Here is a 25,473-nt window from a genome sequence, read left to right on the forward strand (position 1 = left end):
ATACAAGGCATCCTCTTCTGTCAGTGATGAGAAGCTCTGTGCAGGCCCACGATGGCCCTCTCACCTCCCAGCCTACATTCTAGTGGCCACACACCAATGCCAAGCACCGTCCCACTGCATTCCCTGACAAGCTACATACGATCAAATCTGAGAGGTGATCTGATCCGGAGCTGAAGCCACTGGTGTCCGAGTCCGAGGGGCTGCTGGAACGGGAGTCCAGGATGGGCCATGTGTCCAGGCGGGATCCTCTAACTGAGGGTGCTGGGAACTTGTCCACCACGTCAGATCCAAGGGGGTCCAGCGGCAGGAAGCTCAAGGGGGGCTTTCCCAGGACATTGCCCAGTGGGTTGTGGAGCATGCTCAGTACTAGAAGGGGAAAAAGGCAATCTCATGACCTCTTAGTGTCCTCCTAGTCAACAGCTCTACCCTTGTCTCCCACAGCCACTCAACAGGACGCACTGAGGCACGGCCACTGAGACCACAACAGAGCCACAGCGTATAATAAGCAGCCCACTCCCAATACTGACACTGGCCACCCAGGGCCCACAAGAGGCAATTACAGTTTCTGAAGACCAGAGGTCCTGCCGTAACAAAAGCAACAAAACTGCTCTCTGTCACCCAGGCTTAGGGGTAGTGTCAGCATCTGGGAAACTCTGTGCCCCTGGGAACCCTGGTCAGAGCTGCATTTAAGGTCTAGATACACAGCCCATGTTGCTATAGGAGACAACTCTGCACAAACCATACTCCTTCCTGCCTGCCTGCCAACATGTGGACTAGACTTCCCACATTCACTGGGATGGAAGCTGAATGACATCTAAGGAAGCCTGCTCTGGCTGGAGACAAACCTAGGATGAAGTCCTAGCCTGAACCTCCTCTGCACGGCCATGTGCTCTGGGAAGCTCTGCACATCTCCACCGTGTCATGGCAGCTTAGATGGAATACCAACTATTTTACTCACTGCCGGGAAAGAACTCAGCACACAGGCAATACATAAATATGAAACATCAAAAAAGGAGTAAAGCAGAGCCCAGGAAAGACAAGGGAGGGAATGTGGATGGCAGAAGAGGGCGTTTTCTGCACTTGACCTTGGGGCACGTGTTAACTGCGAGGATAAGGAGTCACAGGGCTTTGCCACATAGCTCTGATAGCACCAACACTGAGGATGTGCCTTAATCTGTTGGGTTTTTCTCATCTGATTCACCTCAAAATGGCTGGAGGCAAAACCAAAATATTGTTTTAAAGTGTGTAAGGGCTCAATAACTGGAAGCTGTGACTGGGTCTGCCTCAGTAGTAACCCAGTGACACAGGTCGCCAGAGCGGGGTCCTCTCAGGATCCAAGCAGGTCTCAAGGCCTGGCTGGGGCCACGGTGGGTCCCAGGAGGCAAGAATAAACCTCTCCTGGCATGAAATCAAAATGAACACACGCCACTCACAGCAAAGACCTGGTCTACCTCAGCCCAGTCGGCTCTCCCTTAACCAAACCACCTCCCTTTCAGATGAAGATGAGTTAAGTGTATCCTTAACTTTTTAATGCAGGGGACACTGTGCATGTGTTTATTTTGTAGTGGTAAGAATACCGTTAATTAAAAAAAACCTGTCCTATTGTTTTGCAAAGGAGATGCACCATTTTCAATGCACTGATCAGAGTTCCATCCCAGAGGCCTCCTGGCCGACACTTGGTGTGGTAGATCATTCTAATTCTAGCCCATCCAATGTGTGTGTGTCAGGAGTGGGAGAACTGTACCAGGGCCAGCAAGGAGTTTATTATTGTGTTCTTGTTTTTTGGTTTTTGTTTTTATCAAGGGGGAGGCAGAAAGGCAGAGAGACAAACTCCCACATGTACCCTGACCAGGATCCACCAATCTACCCAGCTGATGTTCCCATCTAGGGCTGATGTTCTGCCCATCTAAGGCCGCTGTGCCACAACCACCACGCTATTAGCACCTGAGTTGAGGCCATGGGAGCCATCCTCAGTGCCTGGGCCTACTCATTCCAACCATGGCTATGGGGGTGGGGGTATAGAGAGAGAGGAGGAGGAGGGGTGGAGAAGCAGATGGGTGCTTCTCCTGTATGCCCTGACCCAGAATCAAACCTGGGGCTTCCACATGCTGGGCTGAGCCAACCCAGCCAGGGCCTATTACTGTATTTTAAAGAATCATTCTTCAACTAGATCTTTCAAAGCAGTTTTCTAGGCATGGACCCTCAGATGAAACTCAGTGTGTCTCCAGGCTTGGGTTCTAACACTGTCAGAAATAATCCTTGTCAAACTTCTCAGATACTCTTGACAAACCTTTCCTCAATGAAACCCACAGTCAGAGCCCCAGGAACTTATACCAAGAAGCAGAGGCGTGAGTGTACTTGTGAGGCTCCTCCCTGACGCTGGGAACCCTGGCAGCAAAGCACCATGAAAACTAACAGGTCTTACACATGGTGCCAATGGCCTCGAGGGGCCTTGTCTTTCTTCCTATCTTACAAAAGAAGTCAGGGCGGTGAACGTGCTAACAGTCAAATCCTAACCGAGTTAAGGCATTCAGACTTCATCCTGAAGGTAAACGGAAGACACTGAAGATCTTTTGTGGGAGCAGAAAGAGGTCCCCCGGGAAACTAAGGAGACTGCCCTGGGCAACAGTGCCTTGCTGAGAGGAACACTGAGTATTTAAATAGACTTGAGTGTCAGGAGAGACATTGGGCTCACACAGGCTATGATCAGTTTACCAAAGAGGCCCTGAGAGAGAAGTGGATGACAGAGTTGATGGTAACACCAACAGTGGAGATGAAGAACGGGACACGTGTTATCAGTAAAAGAGCGTCAACAGACTGGAAGCAAAGGGAAAAGCAGCCCTTTTAAGGGGCTGACGACCATAGGAGAGTTCAGGGCCCGCCAGGACAGCCAGGCAGAAGACCCAGGCTGTGTGACCGAAGTGGCTGATGTGGACTGTGTAGAGTCTAAAATATTGGCTAGGTCACCCATAGAGACAGGAAAGGAACTCATGATGATCACTGGGCTTGCGGTTAAAACAAACAAAAACAGACGCTGAACTCTTCTGAGGAGGACTGGGAAATTAGGAAGGAAAGGAAAGCAGAATGAGGCTGGGGAGAAGGTAGAGCCTCCACTTGACAGAGTGGCACCCTGAGAAGCTGGGGGGAGCAGTCACCAGAGACAAACAAGATCAAGGGTAGATTGTTAACCCTAAAAGAGGCAGCACTGTGGAGCCCCAGAGTTGTCAAGGGAGACCCAGCCCAGAGCAGCGGGCACAGGAACCCTCAATACAGGCCCAGCACTTGTGGATGGTCAGCAGGAACTATAGTTACGTTTTCGCGCAAGGTTTTTAAAAAAACTGTATCTGAAAGAGTCAAAAAGCAATAGGGGTGCCACTGTGGACCACTTTTCTTACTTATCAATCTGTGTTCACTATGATGTTGTCATCTGTCCTTCCACCCACAAATCCATCAACTAACCTGTATGTACGTACGTATGTATGTATATGTATATTTATTTGCCATTTCCACAAAGAAATCTTAGGGCTTTGTCAGATTCCTGTGTCAAAGCTAGGAATTACCTCTACCACATTCTCTAATCTGCTAACAAACCTGTCTAGAAAGAAAAAGGCAGGACAGCCCACAATGGCCACTGATAAACTCCTTGTCCCTCAGTGCTCACAGTCCCGGACAGTTACCTGCTCTCACCTGGACCAGGTCCAATCGTGCTCCTGCCATTCGCGAACACCTAGGACATGCCAGGCACCATTCACTGACTCCTTAAGAAGCGAGTATTATTATCCCATCTTAATAAAAGGAAACCAGGCCTGACCTGTGGTGGCGCAGTGGATAAAGCGTCAACCTGGAAACGCTGAGGTTGCCGGTTCAGAGCCCTGGGCTTGCCTGGTCAAGGCACATATGGGAGTTGATGCTTCCTGCTCCTCCCCCCCCCTTCTCTCTCTCTCTCTCTCTCTCTCTCTCTCTCTCTCTCTCTCTCTCTCCTCTCTATAGTGAATAAATAAAATCTTAAAAAATAAATAAAATAAAAAAATAAAAGGAAACCATGGCTCAAAGAGCAAGCATTTGCGTAAGGAACAGCTACTAAGTGACAGAGTGGGAACCAATTCTGATTCCAAGCTTTAACTTCTGGAATGCACCTTCATTAGCAAGTTGTATATTTTTAAATACCCAGAACGTTCTATCTTCTTGTCTTCACACACCTCTCTTTTGTTCAAATTCCTTTACGACCATCAATTACGGACAAGGTACCTCACCTACCAGAGGTCAGTGCCTACATCACCAAGGTCTTAAAACTTCTCCAGGGCCTAGCCACCAAAGGAAGTCATTAAAAATGCATCTTGGGCCTGATCAGGTGGTGGTGCAGTAGACAGAGCATCGGACTGGAATTCAGTGAACCTAGGTTTGAAATCCCGAGGTTGCCAGCTTGAGCACCGGGTCGCTGGCTTGAGCATGGGATCATGGACATGACCCCATGATCGCTGGCTTGAGCCCAAAGGTTGCTGACTTGAGCAAGGGGTCACTCACTCTGCTGTAGCCCCCTAGGCAAGGCATATATGAGAAAGCAGTCAATGAACAACTAAAGGAGCAGCAACGAAAGATTGATGCTTCTCATCTCTCTCCCTTACTGCCTGTCTGTCCCTATCTGTCCCTTGCTCTGACTTTGTCACCAAAAAAAAAAAAAAGCAAGCATCTTGGGCTCCACTCCAGACCTTCTAAATCAGAACCTGCACTTTGACAAGATCCCCCAGAGATCTGTGCACACATTAAAGTTTTAGAAGCACTAACCTAGAAACTCCTGAGGCTTGCTACTTCAAGCTTCTGATCAGTAAGTACCCTTTACTACGTCCCCAAAACTTTTCATACCTAATTATTAACCTTGACTTAAAAACTGTAGGTTATTTAAATACAGCTGTTAAAATACAAAATAGCAACTAATACCCAAGCAAAAAAAAAAAGAAACCAATGTGGCCACATAGGACATTTCCCAAGGAGTGTGATCTCTGAGGACATGGGCAGGGTTGGGAAAGAGAAGGGAGGGAAGAGAGACATAGTCACCAGGGATAAGGAGTATTAAAAAAAGGAGCATAAACTGTGGTAATGGTTTTAGGAACATAATGGCTAGAACAAGCTGAACAAGGTAAAAAATATTCAAGGCAAGCCGAGACCTCTGTAAGCTCACAGGGAGCAACAACCAAGGGAGCAAGGACCTGCTGCAGGGGGCAGATAGCTATGCAGACAAAGGAAGAGAAAAATACTGGGCCACCTGATAAAATCAGAATGTAAACATTAGCTTAATGAGAGTATTATATCAATTTTACATTACCTGAAACTGATCTCTGTGTTGTTGAAAGAGAGGGCAAGAAGCATCAACTCATAGTCGCTTCACTTTAGTTGTGCACTGAATGCTTCTCGTAGTAAATGCCTTGCCCAGGGATTGAACCTCAGGCTCAAGCCAAGCCAGCAACCACTAGCTCAGGCCACCGACCTTGGACATTCAAGCCAGTGACCTTTGGGATCGTGTTGATGAGCCTGCACCCAAGCTGACAACCTCAGGATTTTGAACCAGGGACCTCAGTGTTCCAAGTCTATCCCCTGCGCCACTGCCGGTCCAGCAGAAAATCTTTTCTTAGTGGTTCAGAAGTTACAGATATAGATACATATATAGAGAATGTGTGAAGACACAGCAAAGCAGGCAAATGTCAACAATGGGAGAATCTGGATAAAGGGAAACACAGTATCCTCTGCATAATTTTTGTTTTATATTTGTAACTTCTATAAATTTAAAATTATTTCCAAACAAAAAGTTTTTCTAAATGACAAGAAGAAAAACTAGTAAATTCCTATTTGACTTTGCCTTTTTAGAGGCAACTGAACTAGCCAGAGCATGAGTGACAGGGACTAGAATCCCCAGCAGAAAAAATGGTAGCTGAGTACCCCTTGGAGTACTACTTCGAAGGAGAAATACTATAACCCCCTTTTAAACAAGCTCTTAAAATATACTCTTTTAGACGGATACCTGTAGGCACATGTGTATGACATTCTGCCTTCTCACCAAGCACACTGACAGCACTCCAATACCCCACCACCCAGCAGTACTTAGCTCAACACCTGCAGAACGCAGGGACCAGCACTTGCTGGATTACTGACATGGACAGTCCTCAGCCTCTGAGCCAGGCGCTGAGGCCACGTCCTGTCAGTTACCCAATTTAAGAACACAATGCTGACTTATATGCAACCCAGAATTGGGGGGGACCTTAGTTTTTCCCTACCCAGCCCATCACCAAAACAGAGGCTGAGAGAAGTACAGTTACTGGCCACATCAAATTTGTGACAATATTTTCTTCAAAGAGGACTAAATGTGCACAGATACCGGCTGCAGAGTCACCTTCCCCTGCCCAATCCTCCCCACAATCTGCTGGGATCCTCACTGCCACTGATACTACTTCTACGTTCAGTTCAGGGAGCCAGCAGAGAGCCTCCCTGAACACTCTACCAACCACACAGGGAAATGGGGAGGGCTGGGGTTGATGACCTAGAATGGGGCAATGCCATTCGGCACACGTGTTACATCAGGGTGCCCCAGAATTAACACTCCTGGGTCACGTCAGCACCTCCATGCAGCAGTTTCCTGTAAATATTAAACTGGAAGAGGCCACGATACACTAGGAGTGTGGAGACACAGGGAATACAATAAAACCTAGTATCAAGATGCCTGGGGTTTCCCAGGTGGTTTGATATCTCTTTCAACCCATAGAAGAAGCCAAGGTTCTGGAAACTGTCACTCATTGTCAAATGCCCTAACGTGAACTGACTGTCCCTCTATAGGCCAACATTCACAGGGCCTGGCCAGGAGGCTCCAGAAGTACTTACAGGACAAAGGCAGGGAAAACAGCAGAGAAAGTGGGGTCCCAGGGAGGGACCCTATTTCAAGATATGGAACAGTGTTGCCCTCAGCTCCACCCATGGAAGCACACCTTCCCCTTAGTAAGTCTGCTGAGTGAGCAGCACAGACTTCTGCTGCCCTCAGGGAACCAGGAGGGAAGGAGCAGAGCAGCGAGTAATGGACAGCTCCCTTCTCCCAGACTTGAAGGAGGAACTACACAACAGAAAGGCGCTCTCATTTAGCCAGGGAACCTAACATCCTGTGGGAATGACAGGCCCCTACAGTGCAGGCCAGTGCATATCTCACAGTCCACTCCCCAGCACAGAGCACAGAGCTGCATCAAGGCCAGATGTAAAGTATGGACTCAGATGGCTTAAGCGGGTGGGGACTGTGGGAGAGAAGTACCACAGTCACCCTCTGTTCAGCCCCTGTCCTGATGTGCACAACTCAGGGTCACAGAGAGCAAACCTGAGGTTTACCAAGTGCCTCTGGTCCTGGTGGCCAAGTGCACAGTGAATCCATATCTTCCAAAAGTGACTAAGAACAGTGCGCTTCCCAGAGCGGCGGTACCCGCACTCACAGGCTGGCAGGAATCTGTATGGGCTACAGACAGCATTCAGGGAAGTCACGGGAAGGAGAGGACCTGGCAGAAGGTTCCAGCTCATTAATGCTACTGTAGAGGGTACAAGTGACCAAATCAGCAGTAATATTTTTAGACCGATTGTTAACTTTCTCCACTTTCACCCTCCCATGCCAGCTCCTGTGGGTTTCACAGCTGAGTCACTGCTGGAATTTTCTGAAGCCTTGCCCAAGAGGACAAAGGCACTAGAATCTGATGGCGGCAGCAGCCACAGCAGCGAGAGCCGTGTGGACAGAGGCTTGCATGGAAGGCACTGAGAGCTCAGCTGGGGGGACGAGGCCCCAGACAGAGCCAGTGCCTGTTACCTAACAGAAGTCCTGGGAGAAACGCTGACGGGAGCTGGTATCCCTACCCTGAGACAGAGGGCCGCATGCCTGGAACCCTCCCGTCAGCTTCCCACCCTTAGTTCTGTTTGTCCACAATGAACCCGAAGGCACAGAGGTAGAAGGGCAGGCAGCACTCACTCCAGGACCCAGGACCCAGCCTGCAACTCCACACCACACCCCTGAGCAGGGAGGTGCCCCAGTCTGAGCTCCTCAAACTGACTATGGTCCCACAGGTCCAGGGGATACCTCACACTGCCTTTCCCTCCTGTCTCAATCCCTACAAGAGTTTCCCTGGCTGAAGAAATGACATACGTCTGCCCCTGCAGCCCCCCACCTCACATAGGAGGGACCCACTGTCACACCAACTCCCACTGAGCTGGACAGCCTGAGTACATTTCCAGGAGACCTTGGGCCTGGGCATCCAGGTTCAGAGGAGGAACCCAACCCCACCATTTTGGATGTTGCCTTTAGAAAGGCTATTTAGAAGTACAGCAACTGCAGAAGCAAAATGCAGAGGACGCCCTCTCAGCCCAGGCCATCAGCCTGCACACCGGCAGAGAGCAGCACAGGGACACAGCACTCCCTGGTCAGCATCAGGGCAGAGACCAGAGAGAGTGAACAGGCAAGTGTTACAGGGACCCCCACAGGGGAGTGGGGGAAACAGAGCGTGTCCTCTGGCATCCTCAGGGGCTCCTGTGAAAGGCATCACTAGGGGTCCCTGCTGCCAAAGTGGATGCTCAGTCATCCCACTTCCTGCTGTTGTGCAGATGCTAAAGTCACCTGGGCGAAGGCAGGACGACAATCCATCGGGTGGCACAGTGGATGAGCTGAGACCTGCCTGTCACATGCCCCTGGCTCAATAGCCCTGGAGTTGTATACAGAGATGTTCTAACGTAAGTGTTCTTGCCTAATATGTTAGGTTTCTGCTCATAGGAACACAGGTGTTAACAGAAAGCAGAAGAATTTTGGAACCCCAGAGACCTGGGTTAGAATTCTGGTAGTTGTGTCACTTCGGACACTTGGCAACCTCTGCGAGACTACTTCCCTATCTCCACGACAGGAATGCAATCAGTACCCACTCCACAGGACTGTGAAGCACTAAAGTCACATGATGTCCTTAGCACAGGATGCAGTCAATAATGCTGGTGATTAGTCACTGTACCCCGACCCCAGGGCACTGTGGATGGCTTTCACAGGGGAGGCACTGTCCACAAGGACGGGACCCCACAAAGTGCTACATCCAAACCAATACTGGTCTTGCCAGCACAACTCTCAAAAGCAGATCCCACCCGAGGGTGCTCCTGCGGGCCTGTGAGGCCATAAAATCCAGCAGCAGGACCTGCCCCTAGAGAATGGCATCACATACCAGTCTCAGGCTGAGAACCCAATGAAAGGTTATCCTAGTGCAAAAAACCCATCACAACTGGCATGCTGCAGTTGGTATACTGATATAATTTCTTTTTTCCCTTAACAGTCATGGGATTTTTAAAGACAACAATTTTATTTACTGAGGTTATCTCCAGTGCCCAACACAGTGCCTGGCACACAGTAAGTGCTCAATGTTTATTGAATGAATTTAGTCAAAAATTTTAAGTCAAGAACCCTGCTATCACCCTGGCTGGATAGCTCATTTGGTTTGAAGCACTGTCCCAAAGCACAGAGGTTGCTGGGTTCAATCCCTGGTCCGAAGCATATACAGGAGAAGATTGATGTTCCTGTCTCTCTCTCCCCACTTCTCTCTAAAATAAACATTAAAAAAGAAGACCTCTGCTATCTTCAACCCTACTGCCCCTCACACTGCTCAGCACCTGTGTGGTAGATGATGGCCAGAAGTGAAGTCATAGCCGCCTGAGGCAAAAGGTCACCAAGCAGAGCCCAGATTGCAGCCCAAGGAACAAGTGTACGCAGAGACAGCAGGGTACCAGGCTGTCAGCAAGGATGACTCCAGACTGTCCTGAGTTGCTGAAATACACTCCCCCCCCAAAGACAGAAAGGCAGTATGGGCACGGGAATGTGGGCTGCCATGTTCCCGCACTGCTGGCAAGGATGCCACTGCAGCTGGCAGTGGGAGGGCTGCATCCCACTCCAGAAGGCAACACCCTCGTGTGGGCTTTCCAAGAAGGCCCAGAACACAGGAAAAGAAGACATGAACATCACTGCAGCTCCAAAATCCAAAGACAACATGGGGATTAGGGACAGGGTGTCTTCAATCCTCAAAGAGAAACATATCCACACTAACCCTGCCCACAGGCAGCCCATACCACTGAGGCCACCCCCTGGTTCCTAAGAATGTAAGAGCCAGCCTGCAGTCCCTCCCTGACCCACAAAACCATGTAAAGTCAAGTGCTTGAGACGGAAGGGGGGAAGTAAACCCACCACCCCCTGAGGGGCAGCCACAGCACAGGTCTCTCAGGGGTGGGACAGCTGGGGAAATGAAGGCTGGACCCAAGCCACTTTTTTTTTTTTATTAAAGTACAGCTAACATACACTATTATATTAGTTTTAGGTGTACAAGAGTGATTTGACATTTCTGTGCCTCACAATGTGATCCCCTTGATAAGTCTAGTAACCATCTGTCTCCATACATAGTTGTTACAATAATAATTGACAGTATTCCCTGTGCTGTATATTACATCCCTGGGACTTATTTTATAACTGGAAGTTTGTATTCCTTATTCTCTCTCACCTTTTTCACCTGCTTCCCAACCCCCACCTCTGCAACTCTTAAGTTTGTTCCCTGTCTGAGTCTGTTTCTGTTCTGTGTTTTAGAATCCACAAATAAGAGGGATCATACGATATTTGTCTTTCTCTACCCAACTTATTTCTCTGAGCATAATACTCTGAGTCCATCCATGTGGCTGCAAACAAGATTTCACTCTTTTTTTATTGCTGAGTAATATCCCAAGCTATTTTTTACAGCCTAATTTCACCGTAACTTTCAGGCCAAGCTCTCCCAGTCCCAAGATGGGCTTTCCTGCACATCTGTGTGCTGAGATTACATTTCTGAAGGACCCTTGTAGCAAAGACAAACCAGAGCCAAAGAAGGGCCACACCCCAACCCGACACCCGTGACACAGGGCCCTGGTCAGACACTGACCCCCACAGACAGATGCCCATTTTCTAGATGAGCCCTTCTGCCTTTTGCTCAGATACAGTGGGACAGAGCACAAGATCAGCTCTGCAGGGCCGCCCGGGTGGCTCCAGAGTACCACGGAAAAGAAGCTGCCATGGCCTCCAAGCCAAGGTCTGCAAGCACAGGACACCGAACAGGGACACCACTCCCTTGCCTGGGGGAACTGGGCCTTACCAACCTTTCTGGGAAAACCTGAGTCAGCTGAAGGTCTGTACTTCAAGAAATTCTACCTTGATCCAGAGGTAGTTACTTAAGGCAAAGCAACCAAATTAAAAAGAAAAAAACCAAATTCCGACCCCAAATCCAATGGGATTTTACTGAAATAAATGGGCATTAAAATGTCAGCAGATACAACAAGTCCCAGGCTCTGCAAAGTATTCTAAAAAAAGGCCTGCGCCAAATAGGGTGGAGGCCAGAGAAATCAACAAGACAGTACCTGGCTGCCATGACAGCCAGCGTCTGGAGCGAGGAAAGCATGGCAGCGTGGTGCCTCTCTCAGCACCAACAGCAAATGGCTGCACCCCCCCCCCCAAAGTAGCTGCTGCCAGCATTCTTGTTATTAAGGCATAATTCACATAAAGCAAAATACATATATTTTAAGTATACCTACAGTACTTAAGTTCACAACATTTCTTTCTGAACACTCCAAGACTTGCACCTGGCCAACTCTGCCCCTTGTACCACAAGAGGAAAATAAATGGGTAACAGGAAGGTCCGAGCAGAAGGAGTTCAAGGGGTGGCCAAGAAGCCCCCTCAATTTGTCCCCATCATATCCCTCCAAGTGACAAGGGACCATAAAGGGGAGTGGTTCTTCCTTCACCCACTTGGTTACCTTTAACACAAAAGAAAAAAGAGCTTCCATAGCCAAGAGTTACTCCACCCTGCTCACCCTGAGGACCCCCTTCCAGGATCGATAGGCTTACCTTATGTTAAGCCAATTCCCAGAGCCCAGGATGATCCAGCCTCATCTGCCACTACTCAGGGACCACCCATCCTGCAGACAGAGCTCCCTAGCCTTACAAGCACTGGGAACTAGAATCTAGACACCCAGTAACCATCCCCTGAAGTCCCCCTCCCCCACCCAAAAGTGTTTTGCTTCATCATCTCTAAGACAGGCCTGGGCCCTGGGAGGCTTCTCTGGATCTTTTCTGCCATCACCTTGGGGACCTTTCTCAGGGCCACCCCAGGTGCAGACTAACTCTGGGGAATTTGTCAGGCTAAGAGAAGCCGTGCCTGCCTCCACGAGCGACCATCTGTCCTGCACACTCACAGCCAACATTTCCATCTCTCGCAAAACAGCTCCATGTTGTGCGTGTGGGGAGGGGCAGGGGGATGCAAAGGGGAATCGAACAACTGTTGCTGTGGATCTCCACTCGCCACCCATGCGCCCCTCCCCCAGCCAACTCATTTCCTGGCACTCACCCAAGTGTGTGCTGCTCTGGGCTGAGGAATCTGAGTCCTGGGTGCTCCAGGGTCGGTCCCAGCCTGTGAGGCTGAGGGACTGCAGGCCAAGGCACAAGTCATTTGCATCTGGGAGGCCCCGGGGAGATTCTTGCGCAGAGGTGGGGAAAAGCATCCTGCTTGTGACTGTTTCTTCAGAGTCCGGGAAGTCTGCTTCGGACAGGAGGACAGCAAAACCCCAGAGTTAAGGGCTGTTTGCCCCAGTATTATCAACAATAAATATTATTAATAATAGTTTCCCCGGTCTGAAGGACCAGACCTCCAGGCGGACTGGATGCTGCAGCCACTGCCTCTGCACTTTTGGGGGCGTTAGAGCAAGAGCAGCAGCCATGCAGCCCCCTCCCCACACACACACCCCTATCCCGTCTGCATTACAGACAGGGCCAGCATGTGATCAGGCTGCTGATGCTTCCCGCTGCCAGTGACATCAGCTGGCTGAGCTGTGCAATAGAGAGCGGCATCATCCCTCACAGAACGGGGGAGGAGCAGGAGGGACGACAGGGAGGAGACTTGCCTCCCAGGGAAAAGACAGCACAACAGCTACTTGGAATAGTCCGGTGCGGTGCCGGTAAGTCAGCGTTGCAAGGCAGCGCCCTCCCGTCTCCGGCAATGGTGGCCTGGTGACCCGGTGGCCCTGAGGCAGGACTGAGGTCCTCTGGCCACAGCAGAGCCTAAGCTGCGACTGCCGGCTTGTGCAGCGCTGCCCTCCTGCCCCTCCCATTCCCTCCCTCTGCTCTCCACCCCCAAACCCAAAAACACTCTAGTCCTGGACTCTCTCCAGCTGCTTGCTCAAGCCCTGGTTTTATAGCCGAATGCAAAGCTCCACCATCCTGCTAGCAAAAACCTACACGCTCCAAGTGGCCCCAGGCAGCACCCTGACACAGCAGTGTTTTCCACTGAGGAACAGGAAAACACTGCGCCCGTGTACCCCAGGCAACAGCACCTGGTGCTCCAGGCGTGGGTGGAGCAACTGATCACAGGGAAAAGGGGTCAGCACTGGCAGTGGGGGGTGAGTCACAGGGCTTCTGGAGGTATGGCCCATAGCACACACGCCATGCCGAGTGAGATCTGCCCTGAGTAGGATAATCCATTCCTGAGTCTCCTAACCCCGAAGGGATTGGCATCCGTCATGACCACATCTATCAGGTCCAGTGCCGCCCTTCCTCCTGCAACTGTAGGCCCAGATAGACGAGACATTCCCCAGTGTGACAGACCAAAACACGAGAAACAGTCTCAGAAGTGGCCTTAGCCCCACAGAAGCCCTGTTCAGGACCTCGCGTCACCTGCTCTGCCCTTCCAGAGGCCTCAAAGTGTCCTGGCAGCTGTAAGCATCACTGCTGCCGTTAGCTGCCTGCAGCCCTCTCGTGAGGGGTGCTGCCAGGACAAGGCCCTCTGTCTGTGACACTCACAGCTCCAGCAACAAAGACCAGCTCTGCCCAGAGCTTCTGGAAGCTCCGCCATCTCATTGTCACCAACGTCCTCTTTGCATCAGTGTTTTTCCAACAGGATCCTCAGAGAGGAGGGAGAGCACAGATCCTAGCACCGGCAGGTGGGCTGTGCACCCCTAGCCCAGGCTGGCAGCACCCACCCTGCTGCTCCCAAAGATAGCAGTAACCAAACGTGAGAAGCATGCCCACCAGGGACTGCCTGCCTGCCCACCTGTGATAAAGTCCAAGTGGGCAGAGGGAGGGACAATGCTTGTCGGCCACAGACATGCTGGCCAGCACCTCCTGCAGCAGGGCCATGTGTCCACAGGCACCCTGCCCCAGTCTAGCAGGGCATGGCCACTGAGGGAGACTCCTCCCTTGGTTTTTTTTTTTTTTTTAGAGCTTTGCTGCTGTGTCATCCGTCCACAGTATTCCTGTCTGGCTTCGTTTCTGTCAAGGCTCCCGTTCTCCACTGCAGAGGCTGATGCTATCCCCACACCCCACCCGTTCTTTATGCCCACCCTTCCCCCAAGGTAAGGGTATACTTTAAAAATAATCTGTATGTACTAACTACAAAACATAATGCTTCCTTTAAAACCATCCACATTTAAGTACCCATCCCCTCTAAGCAGCTACCTATACAGTCCCTCCTTCCACCCCAATGTGAGGGTACATGTGTCCAGAAGCCACCGTTTCTCCTCCACCTCTAAAATCAGGGCACTTATGTAGTCAGTGACTCCGTGCCCCAGGCAGACCAGGAGTATCGGTGTCACTGGGAGCTTATTATACAGAAGCTCAGGCCCCTCCTGGGACCTGCAGAATTTATCTCTGTTCCAGAAGAGACCCCCTTGGAATGCACACACATGAAGTTTGAGCATACTGATCTATACACGTAGCACGCCTTCCCACTCCAACCCGAGAGACCCCAAGCCTGAGCAGCAGTTCTGTTTAAAGACATTTAGCAACAAATGGCCACACACACCCAAGAGCTTGTGGATCTAAATACAGCACCCCACTGCTGATATCACCTTCACCCATGTACATCCTCTCTCGCAATGTTTCTTCCACATACAGGACTCCTTCACTAGACTCTAAAATCAAGGAGGCCATACCTGTTAAATCTGATTATGGCGGGCTGGGAAAATAAGCCTTTAAAAGTCTGAATGGACCTTGCTTTACTAACAAGGTCTGCACTGTGTGGTCTCAGGCAAGTCACTCAGCCTCTCTGAGCATCTTTTCATCTTCAAAGTAGCAACAGCTTTCAGGTATTTCATGAGGACTGCACAAGGCCTTTAGTACAGTGTCTGGCACTAAATATTTTATCAGTATTTCACTTTTGTAGGATGACCATATAATTTGTCATCCAAATCAAGACACTTTTTGAGAGAGAGGGGACAAATAATTATGGAAGGACAGTAGCTTCAACAGAGGCTGTCCGAGCTGGAAGGCAGGCACATGCACAGTGCCCACTCTGCTCCACTGGGACAAAGTGTGGGACATCAACTGGCCATCAACACAGGCCAACGTGCCTGAACTCAGAGGTCTAAAGAGGAAAGGCTGATTTTACTGAGCAAAAGCCCACACTTGACTCTCAAACTTGCATCTGGACAAGAGATTGCCTCCCCCCATCTTTTTTTGGAAATTGGCCCTTTTTATTGGAGAAGATTCTTTACATCTTTTGCCAAGCACCCACTAGATACTTAAAGCTGTCTTCTGTAACCAGGACAAGATGGAATGATGAGCTTCATTCTAAGGCAATCTATCGGAACAACATCTCAACTTAAATCTGTCTCCTATAAGTCTTCTTCATCAATACTTATATAAAGTTTCGGATTGGTGTGAAATTTTAAAATCATTTCCTTTTGAAAATATCAGTTTTCTTCTTTAACCTGCCAAATTTCATAATAGAACTCAGGGAAATAAGTTAACTGACCCAAAGTTCAAAGTTTGTCACAGTCTAAGACTAAGAAAACACCAGTGAACCAGGGACTCTGTCTGCAGGACTCGGCATGGTGCAGCCTCCTCTGCGATCTTCTGCATCCTCAGCATGAGAACCTGTCTGTCCTCTGCCAGGAACTTCGCACATTTGCTCAGGATCCTCTGCAACCAGCACCCCTGAGCACTTGGCAGGTGGGGAAGTACAACTGGAAGAGCACAAGGCCTGTAGGCCCCACCTGTGAAACCATGAGGGCAGATTCAGCTGTGAAGGGCAGGTGGTGACTGCAACAAGTCAGGAGCACCCTGGGAGAACTTAGCTGACCCTAGGAAAAAAGAGACCTAGCTTTGAGAAAGTAGCAGAGGAGAAGGTAAGCAAGGCGGTGTGGGCTAGCCAAGCCAGGAGGAGCTGAGGCAGGAACATCACAGTGAGGCTCAGGTGCGCAGTGAGGAATCTCTGTATCTTAAACAGGAGAGAATGCGGTAGAGGCCCGAGGAGAACCAGGGAGTGGAGGAGGAGGAGGAGGAAGAACAGTTGGAGGAGTTGGAAAGCTGAATCTTATACTGTGAGCATAACTGTGAGAATTCTATAGATTGATGGATAATGTTGGTCTCAAAAAAAAAAAAGCACCAGAAAAATGCAGCTACTGTGTGAGGGTAGCAGCCACTGATAGATGTATTTTCCTTTAACACAGGGGTCGGGAACCTATGGCTTGCGAGCCAGATGTGGTTCTTTTGATGGCTGCATCTGGCTCGCAGACAAATCTTTAATAAAAAAAATAGTAACTAACGTTAAAAATATAAAGCATTCTCATGTATTACAATCCATTCATTTCCTACCGCTCATGTTCATGGTTGCAGGTGGCTGGAGCCAATCACAGCTGTCCTCCAGGACAACACCAAATTTTTATTGGATAATGCCTAACGTACATAGTCATTGTATGGCTCTCACAGAATTACATTTTAAAATATGTGGTGTTCACGGCTCTCTCAGCCAAAAAGGTTCCCGACCCCTGCTTTAACACTACACAAGCATTTTAACTATACAAAATAAAATCTGGCCCTGGGCAATTGGCTCAGTGGTAGAACATCAGCCCAGTGTATGGAAGTCCCAGGTTCAATTCCCGGCCAGGGCACACAGGAGAAGTACCCAATTGCTTCTCCACCCTTTCTCCTCTCCTTCCTCTCTGTCTCTCTCTTCCCCTCCCGCAGCCAAGGCTCCATTGAAGCAAAGTTGGCCTGGGCACTGAGGATGGATCCATGGCCTCTGCCTCAGGTGATAGAATGGCTCCAGTTGCAATGGAGCAACGCCCCAGATGGGCAGAGCATCGCGCCCTAGTGCGCATGCTGGGTGGATCCTGGTCAGGCATTTGCGGGAATCTGTCTCTCTGCCTCCCTACTTCTCACTTCAGAAAACAAAAAAAATGTTTCCTCTGCTTTTTTTCCTTTTTAAACAAGCACACTGGTAGAGAACATACACAGCAAGCACACTTGAGCTTTTTAATAAAAATCTCAATCTCATCCCCAAATTCCATTCCCTGGGAATAAAAGAGATAGGACAGTGAGTCATTTGTCCCCATTAGATTCTTTCAAATGACTGACTTTACAGTCAGCTGAGACTACTTCAATCAATGATTTATGGCTCTTAAAAGTTTTAGTAAGTCCATAAAGTAGCATTTCTAAGACTGTATTTCTAAAGACTGTTTAAAAGACTATTTCTCCCCCAAAATCAAGAAAACCAAAATGGTGATTTCAAAAATCCATTTGGCAACTTACAGAACAAACATGCAGGAAGTCAGACACCTGAGAAAGTCATTTTAACTGCTGGGTCTGCACTCCGGCCCTGACGCCAGGAGGCTACAAGTTTCTCTAGAGCAGCACTGCTTAAACCTTAATGGGCACATGGATGACTTGGGAATCTTTTTTAAAAACACTGATTCTGATTCAGTGGATCTGGGTCAGGCCTCAAAATTTGCATTTCTAACAAACTCTCAAGTGATGCCAATGCTATTTGGTCTGCTGACTGCACTTCGAGCAGCAGAAGTTTAAAATGGTTGTTCTACCCCAGATTCTCTCTTCCAGGTAATTCATCCCATTCTTAAACTCTTTTTTTCATGGTGTTCATTCTCCTAAACAAGGACCTTCGAAAGGGTTCCCTATGGCCTCTCAGATCAAAGTCAATCTTCAGGTCCTGGCTCACTTACTAACTGTCCCTTACACTACTCACTAACATTAAAGACCAAGCTCTAGAAAAGTGCACTTCTTGTTACTCCACGTGCTAATAAGTGCAACAGTGATTCAGAGGAGAAGAATGCATGATGGCTAGGCTACTGAAGGACGGCTATTGTGTAAATTTTACCTGTAGGTTAAAAATCACATGGCACCAGTCTGGCACATATAGGAGTCTGTCTGACTGCCTCCCCACTTCTAACTTCAGAAAAAAAAAATACAAAAAAAAATCACATTGCAGGTTAACATATAAGACAGAGCATTAGGTTTACTTTGTGCTTCCCACCATAAAAAATATGATTATTGGGTTATTTTAGTCTTAACTGCTTTTTAATAATCTTCAAATGAGTTCTGTAAATTATCTGCAAGTGATTTCTATAGTATTTCTCACAAGACCATAAACATTTGGATTTTACAATGTCATATACCATGTTCACATATTAAAAGATTCAATATAGTTAAAAAGCTAATGTCCACCAAATAATCTATGCAGTCAATGCAACCCCAATAAGATACCTGCCTTCAAGCAAGTCAGTGCAGATAGACATTTTAAGATTGTGCAAGAATACTGAACTAGGCATGGGGGGGGGGTGAACCTTGACTGCCAACCTCACACCATATACAAACAATTTCACATGGATCAGAGACCTATAAGTAAAAGTTAAAACTATAAAGCTTCTCTAGGAAAACAGAGTATATTTTTGACCTGGGGTAGGGGAGTGCAAAGTTTTCCAAGCAGTGATTTTCAACTTTTTTACACTTGGGGACTAGAATTATTTCGGGGATCACTAAAGCAGAAATGACCCTGAGCATACGCAAATTCGAATAAGATCACTGGGTCTATAGTTGTCATACATCAGGGTGGTTAACTACTTCACAGACCACGAAATTTCTTGTGGACCAGACTGGTGGCTGAAAAACACTGACACAGGAAATCTTAACAAAAGGAAAAGAAAAAAAAAATTTTTTTAAAGGGCACAAAATCTTTAAAAGTCATTTCACAAAGATATATAAATAGTCAATAAGCACTTGAAAAAGTGCTCAACATCATTAGTTATCAAAGAAATGCAATTTAAACCACAATAAACTACTACTACACACTCATCACATGAGACAATTAGAAACACTGCTCCATACTCTCGGGGCTGTGAATGAGACCATATCAACATCAGGGAAAAATGAAGTCACATTTTTTCTGAGAAATTGGTTTGACAATAAAAACTGCCTTGATTAAATTAGATTTTATGGTTGACATTACCATAAAGGAGATTAAGTTAAAATCTATAGGCCCAGAGTTTTGACAAAACATAGTTAACATAAGTAATAGGACAAAGAGCATTTAACAATATTATATTGGTTTCTAACCACTGGTGATGCAGTGGACAGAGTGTCAACCTGGGATGCTAAGGTCCCAGGTTCAAAACCTCAAGGTCACCAGCTTGAACGCGGGCTCGCCAGCTTGAGTGTGGGACTGCTGACTTGAGCATGGGATCATTCACATGATCCCACAGTTGCTAGCTTGAGCCCAAAGGCCTCTGGCTTGAGCAAGGGGTCACTGGTTCCGCAGGAGCCCCCCAGTGAAGAAGCAATCAAGGTACCGTAACTAGGAATTAATGCTTTTCATCTCTCTCCTTTCCTGTCTTTCTCTTTCTCCCTCTTCTATACTAAAAAATAAAATAAAATAAAATATTGTATTGGCAAAGGTGTATTTTTAAATCAATAATACTTCAACTTTCTCAATTCTTCAGGTAAACTGAGTTAAACAAGGTCTTTAAGTAAAAGAATAAGACATAGTAGCCATCTGAAATCTCCATAAAGCATTCTTCATATACATCCAAAAAACAGAGAAATTCAATGACAACTGATTTAGTTAACGAAGCTTTTCACAAACTGGATGGCTTCTAGTTCCTTCTCAACAAATATGAAAGAGTAAATAGAACTGTCAGCATGTAAATGACTAAAAGTAATAATAGACTGATTTTTTCCCTGCAAAATTCAAGGAGTTCAAATAATTGAGTGACAATGCTCTAACACCTTCATTTCCCATGCACTTATTTATGTGTACAAGTTTACTCAAAGTCCAGATCTATATAAATAAATAGGAATATACTTGGTGTTGAAAATTCTGAGTCATTCCAGCAGTGAGTCATCTAATATTACATGAGTTTTTAAATGCCTCATTTATCTCATTAAGAAGCATTTCCAATAAACAATGATTAAAGAATAAAATTTTATCAATATCTGTCACTTTTAGATTGTCTCAATCAATTGTCCTAGTAATCAATGGCCACAACAATCTAAACACATACTGCCTTTAGTCACAGGAAATAATTTAAAATTTCAATTTATGCTCCATTTTTGTTGCAGAGAAGAATAATATGATCAACAGAAGGCTCAAGTGTAAAATATCACATTAGGATAACATTCTGTGGGAGAAGCAGACTAGAAATATGAGGAAAAAAAGAAATAATGAGAATTTTCCCACTGTTAAAGAACTGGTTCACATATTTGAAGAGGTGAAAGATTTATACAATCTGAAGAGAAACCAGAGTACACCACATATTTTTAACCAAATGATAGACACCAATCTCTACTATTTCAATTCTACTGGACACACTTTCACTTACGATGAAAATTAAGTACCGGGTTAAACATGCCAGGAGTACTTTGTAGTTCTTAATGTTTTTGACTGTGGTAAAATATACCTAACAAAATTCTACCATTTTCCAGTGTACAATTCAGAGGCATTAAGTACATGCACATTTCTGTGCACCTGTCCCCACTACTCAGTGCCAGAAGTTTTTCATCTCAAATTAAAATTCTGTACCCATTAAATACTAACTCCCCACTGGCCTCCAAAAATGGCTTTCTGATAAGTTAAATTATTCCAGGTACCTAACAGAACTGGAAGCATACAATATTTGTCCTTTGTGACTGGCCTGTTCCACTTAACATCATGTCTTCAAGGTTCATCCATGTTGTAGCATGTGTCCTAATTTCCTTCCCTTTTATAATATTCCATTGTATGGATGAAATCACATTTTTTATCCATTCATCTGTCCACTGACATTTGGATTATTTCCACTTTTTGGCTATTATGAATAGTCCCACTATGAACATCAGTGTACAAATGTGTCTTCACATTCCTGCATTCAATTATTTTCATAGAAACAGAGTTGCTGGATCATATCCTAATTCTATGTTTAATTTTTTTTTTTTTTGGAACCACCATGGTGTTTACCACCACAGCTATACCACCTGCATTCCACAATGCCTAAGTGTTCCAATTTCTCCACATCCCTGCCAACACTTACTTCATACTGGGGTGGGGGGAATGACAATCCTAATGGGTATAAAATAGTATCATTGTGGGGTTCACTGTTTTTAAAAGATGTATACAAACAAGATGTACATAGACAAATGTTTGAAGATGCTGCTGCCTAGTGCATGAATCCCCAAGATCATGTTTTTACAAATCCCCACACCAGATTTTGGTTGAACTGTTTCTCCTATGCCACCCAAGGGTCCTAAAGGCAAATGTCATCATCTTACAAGGTTGTGCTTCAGCGATCACTGTAATGGTTCTAGCTCTGACCCACCCTGGGTCAGAATAACCCATTCCTTGGACTATAGAAACCTATCCAGCTGTGGGTACAATGCAAGCCAAGCTAATTGAGAGTCTTCCTTGAAATTTTTCCAATTGGATCTAGTGGACGAAGAAACATTTCCTGACTTCATGGTGTCAGAGGATGTGAGCCTAGTCCCTTCCTCAAGTAAGAGGAAATTGTACAAAAAATGAACATAAAGGCCACCTGGGAGAGAGGCAGCAAAGAAACAGTCTTGAAAAGCTTGGAGGCCCCCAGATTCAGAGTCCAGTTTTTCAGAGATTTCTTCCTATCCTGTGACCTGTTTACCAAGAGCCTTCCAACATCCCACATTTTGCTTAAGTTAGATTGAATTAGGTGTTTGATCATTTGCAAGTAAGAGTGCTCTTATCATTCAATCCCTTTGGCTGAGACTCTCCAGGACAGAAGCCCTTCATGCCCCAGCACCAAGTAAGAGTTGGCCACAATGGGAAGTAGGAAAGGAACTACAACACCAGCTGGTAAATCTTCCCTTCTGGACTAGAGAGCAAGCAAGGCCCAGAGAGGGCAAAACTGACAAAGCTACTAAGCAGCAGAGGTGGGGCCCACACCCAGGGACCAACCAGTTTCCTGTCTCTCTCCTATTCCAGGGCACTTTCTCAGCCCAGGTCTAATCTCACAGCATCCCAACTCAGACTTGTTTTAATAATTTTATGAAATTATTAATGGATCCTTTTTCTTTTCTCCACTTAGGCCCCCATGGAGCTCTGTACTAAATCCATCCCGTTCTACCAGGAGTTTAGTTCCTAATAACAGCCCCCACTCCTATTACCCACCATCCCCTGCTCATTCAGCAGAATGTCCATATCACAGCCTAGTGTTTCCAAGATTCCACTGCCATGTGCATATACCATTTTGAAGGTGACAATTTAACTTCTTCCCCATAGAGAGCAAAAAAGAAGACTGCTGAGCCAAGTCCAGCTCCACCTATCTATGGCTTCCGGTATGGCAGTATGCCTTGAAGACTTGGGCCCTGGAATACAGCATTCCATCCAGGCGGTGTCCCCCAAGTTGTACAAAAAACTAGTATAATCCCAACACAATGAAATGTTACTTTACCTGATGCTAGTGTTCAAATGTCAGGTTTGCAAAAAAGTTCCTTGAACATGACACCAAACTGGAGACCCCTGACAGTGCCAAATCACAACAGATCTACAGAATAGAAAAGGTAGCTATTTTGAAAGTACTGAGTGCTTTCATATTCTACAGAGAGAGAATAAATTAATACATTATTCCTGGAATGTAATCTGTCACACATGAAAAACTTTAAAAGATACTTATTGGATGGAAAAATTTACGTTTAGAGATCTGTACTATGTCCAAGTAATTAATCAAAGTTTTAACTTCCAGTACTCCTATTATTGTTTAACAGGCACCTATTTCAGCTAATGATCTGCAATGGTGTAGAATTCTTAACTTTTTGTACCATGAACCATTTGGCAGTCTGCTAAAGTCTATGAATACCTTCTCAGAATAATGTTGCTAAATATATAGTGACCATGATTCTGACGTAGTGATGAACAATAACTACACTTCAAGATATGTGTGCAATGACTATAAAGGAATCAGAGTCAAAATGTCCTAACGATGATGATTATTGCCAAAGTTTTAGTTCAGGCTAGTATCATTGTGATTTGTAGCCTACATTACAATAGAAAGGAATGCTACATTTCAGTTAAACATTGGTGGGGAAAAAAAGATCTGTTTTTACTTGCTCAAGTTACCTGACTCCCTAAATCTACCCAGGAACCCAGCTTAAGAATCTTATAATGCATCTATCTACACAGTAAAATGCTATGTAGCCTAGAAAAAGACAGAAAATGAATGACAGAAAGAAAAAAGAGAAAGAGGCAAATTACTATAGTGTCCAGAAAGCTTTCACTTGAATGAATTCATACATATAAAAAATACTGAAGAGTTGGCCCTGGCAGTGGCTCAGTAGATAAGAGCATAGGCCTGGTATATGGACATCCTGGGTTCAATTCCCAGTCAGGGCACACAAGAGAAGCGACCATCTGCTCCCCTCCCTCCACTTCTAACCCTCCTTCCCTTCTTGCAGCTAGTGGCTCAACTGGTTCAAGCATGACTTCAGGCACTGAGGATAGCTCTGTTGGAGTACATCAATCTAAAGCACTAAAAATAGCTCAGTACTCAGCACTGGCCCCAGACAGGGTTGCTGGGTGGATCCTGGACGGGGCACATGAGGAGTCTGCCTCACTATCTCCCCTCCTCTCACCTAAAAATTAAATAAATACTGAAGAGATTGAATAAAATGCTAAGAGCAGTTATCTCTGGTGGGACTATGAATGGTTTTATCCTTCTAATTTGTCTGTTTTCTTTAGAATTATTTTACAATGAACATATTATTTTAACAACCAAAAAAATACAAGGTTTAACATCCCCTCAGTAAATATGAAAAAAAAAGTTTACAAAGAAAAGTCCATACTAGAATTTTTAAATTTGACATTAGGAGTTCAGTAACTATATAAAATTAGGTTATAAACAATTTAAATACAATAAACCACAGAACATTAAAAAATAAAAGGGACCTTTGTCTCTTAGAGTCTACTTAGTCCAAACTCCTCATTTCACAGGAGAAATGCCCTCCTTAGTATTGATTTCAGAGGCCTTACCCCTTGACTTCTCTGCACAGCGCCCTCTCCCCCAACAAATGTACTCATTTCTTCTTCAAAAAGACATAAAACACCTACATTCAGAAACTGAACCCACACAGTAAAGTGGGAGCAATTCCACCTATGACTGAGACAATCAAGCTTTAGCTTATAGTGGCAAAGCCCCAACATTCCAGCAGATGGGGATGGTACCACGCAGACAAGCTGTAGAAATGACACACCACATTCCCTACTTCACAAATGAAAGGGCAGGGCTGCAGAAGGGCTGGAGAACAGTCTCACCATGCATACTTCTCTTCACGGTGTGGCTCCCCTTCCCACTCTTCACTGCAGCTCTTCCAGTCCAAGTGTTATTCTGCCCTGTCTCTACAGGTGACCTCACCTGTGGGTGGGTTGGAAAGTTACAGAGCACTTGGTTGGCAGAGCTGGACACAGGGAGGGTCAGAAAGGTGGGCAGGCTCCAGCTGGTGCCTGCTCTCCTCCACTCCACATCCAGCTCTCAGCCCTGCAGCAGACCCTGAAGATGACAGCAAGTCCAGGCCCACCACCAGGTGCAGTGGCAACCACCTTCTACAGATTCTCCACCAGCTCCCCCCCTCATGCCCGACTCTGACAGCTAGACATGTCCATCTAGAGGGCCCTGTAAGCCACAACTGTCCATCAATGCTGGTTAGTGACCCTTCCCCCACTCCTCCCTTACTGTGTCTTGTAGTAAATCCCTTAGTTCAGAATACTTATCATGGTTCTGCTTCCTGATCCAAACCTGAACAAGAGTCAAACAGGACCTTGTACTGAACCATGGATGGAAGTCATCCCCACCACATCCCACAGTAAACGTGGTAGCCAGGAATTGCTCTTAGAAAGCTGAGGATATAAGCAAACCTGGACTGGCTGACAGGCTGAAGAGCCCTAGGACAAACAAAGAAGACTGATGCTACTCACTGACCTGCCAGACTGTCCCATATTTCTCTGAACTTTCACAACCAATTCAGAACCTGCCAGCCACAGTAGGCCACTGGGTGCTTTTAAAAATATAGATGTTATACTCAGAGACACGGGCAAGAGTGTGGTGGTTGGGGGAGGGGGGGAGAAAAGAGAAGGAAGGGGTGGGAGGAGGGGAGGGGCACAAAAAAACCAGATAGAAGGTGACAGAAGACAATTT

The 25,473-nt window shown here is 46.5% G+C and overlaps 1 protein-coding gene across 11 annotated transcripts in view; it reads right to left on the bottom strand.

Moving 5' to 3' along the window:
• Positions 1 to 25,473, bottom strand: part of CPEB1 (cytoplasmic polyadenylation element binding protein 1) — a 69,916-nt gene that overhangs the window by 14,179 nt on the left and 30,264 nt on the right. For 5 of the 11 annotated variants that reach the window (XM_066355771.1, XM_066355777.1, XM_066355768.1 and 2 more), the window contains 2 exons: positions 12,405 to 12,596; positions 140 to 366 (listed from right to left, as the gene is read on the bottom strand). In XM_066355771.1, the coding sequence (XP_066211868.1) occupies positions 140 to 366; positions 12,405 to 12,596 (419 nt within the window). Of the gene's footprint in view, positions 1 to 139; positions 367 to 12,404; positions 12,807 to 14,080; positions 14,167 to 25,473 lie in introns of those variants that run through there. The other 6 variants (XM_066355774.1, XM_066355769.1, XM_066355767.1 and 3 more) reach the window with 4 other exon arrangements.

Source organism: Saccopteryx leptura, chromosome 13 (assembly GCF_036850995.1).
Source record: "Saccopteryx leptura isolate mSacLep1 chromosome 13, mSacLep1_pri_phased_curated, whole genome shotgun sequence".
NCBI lineage: Eukaryota > Metazoa > Chordata > Mammalia > Chiroptera > Emballonuridae > Saccopteryx > Saccopteryx leptura.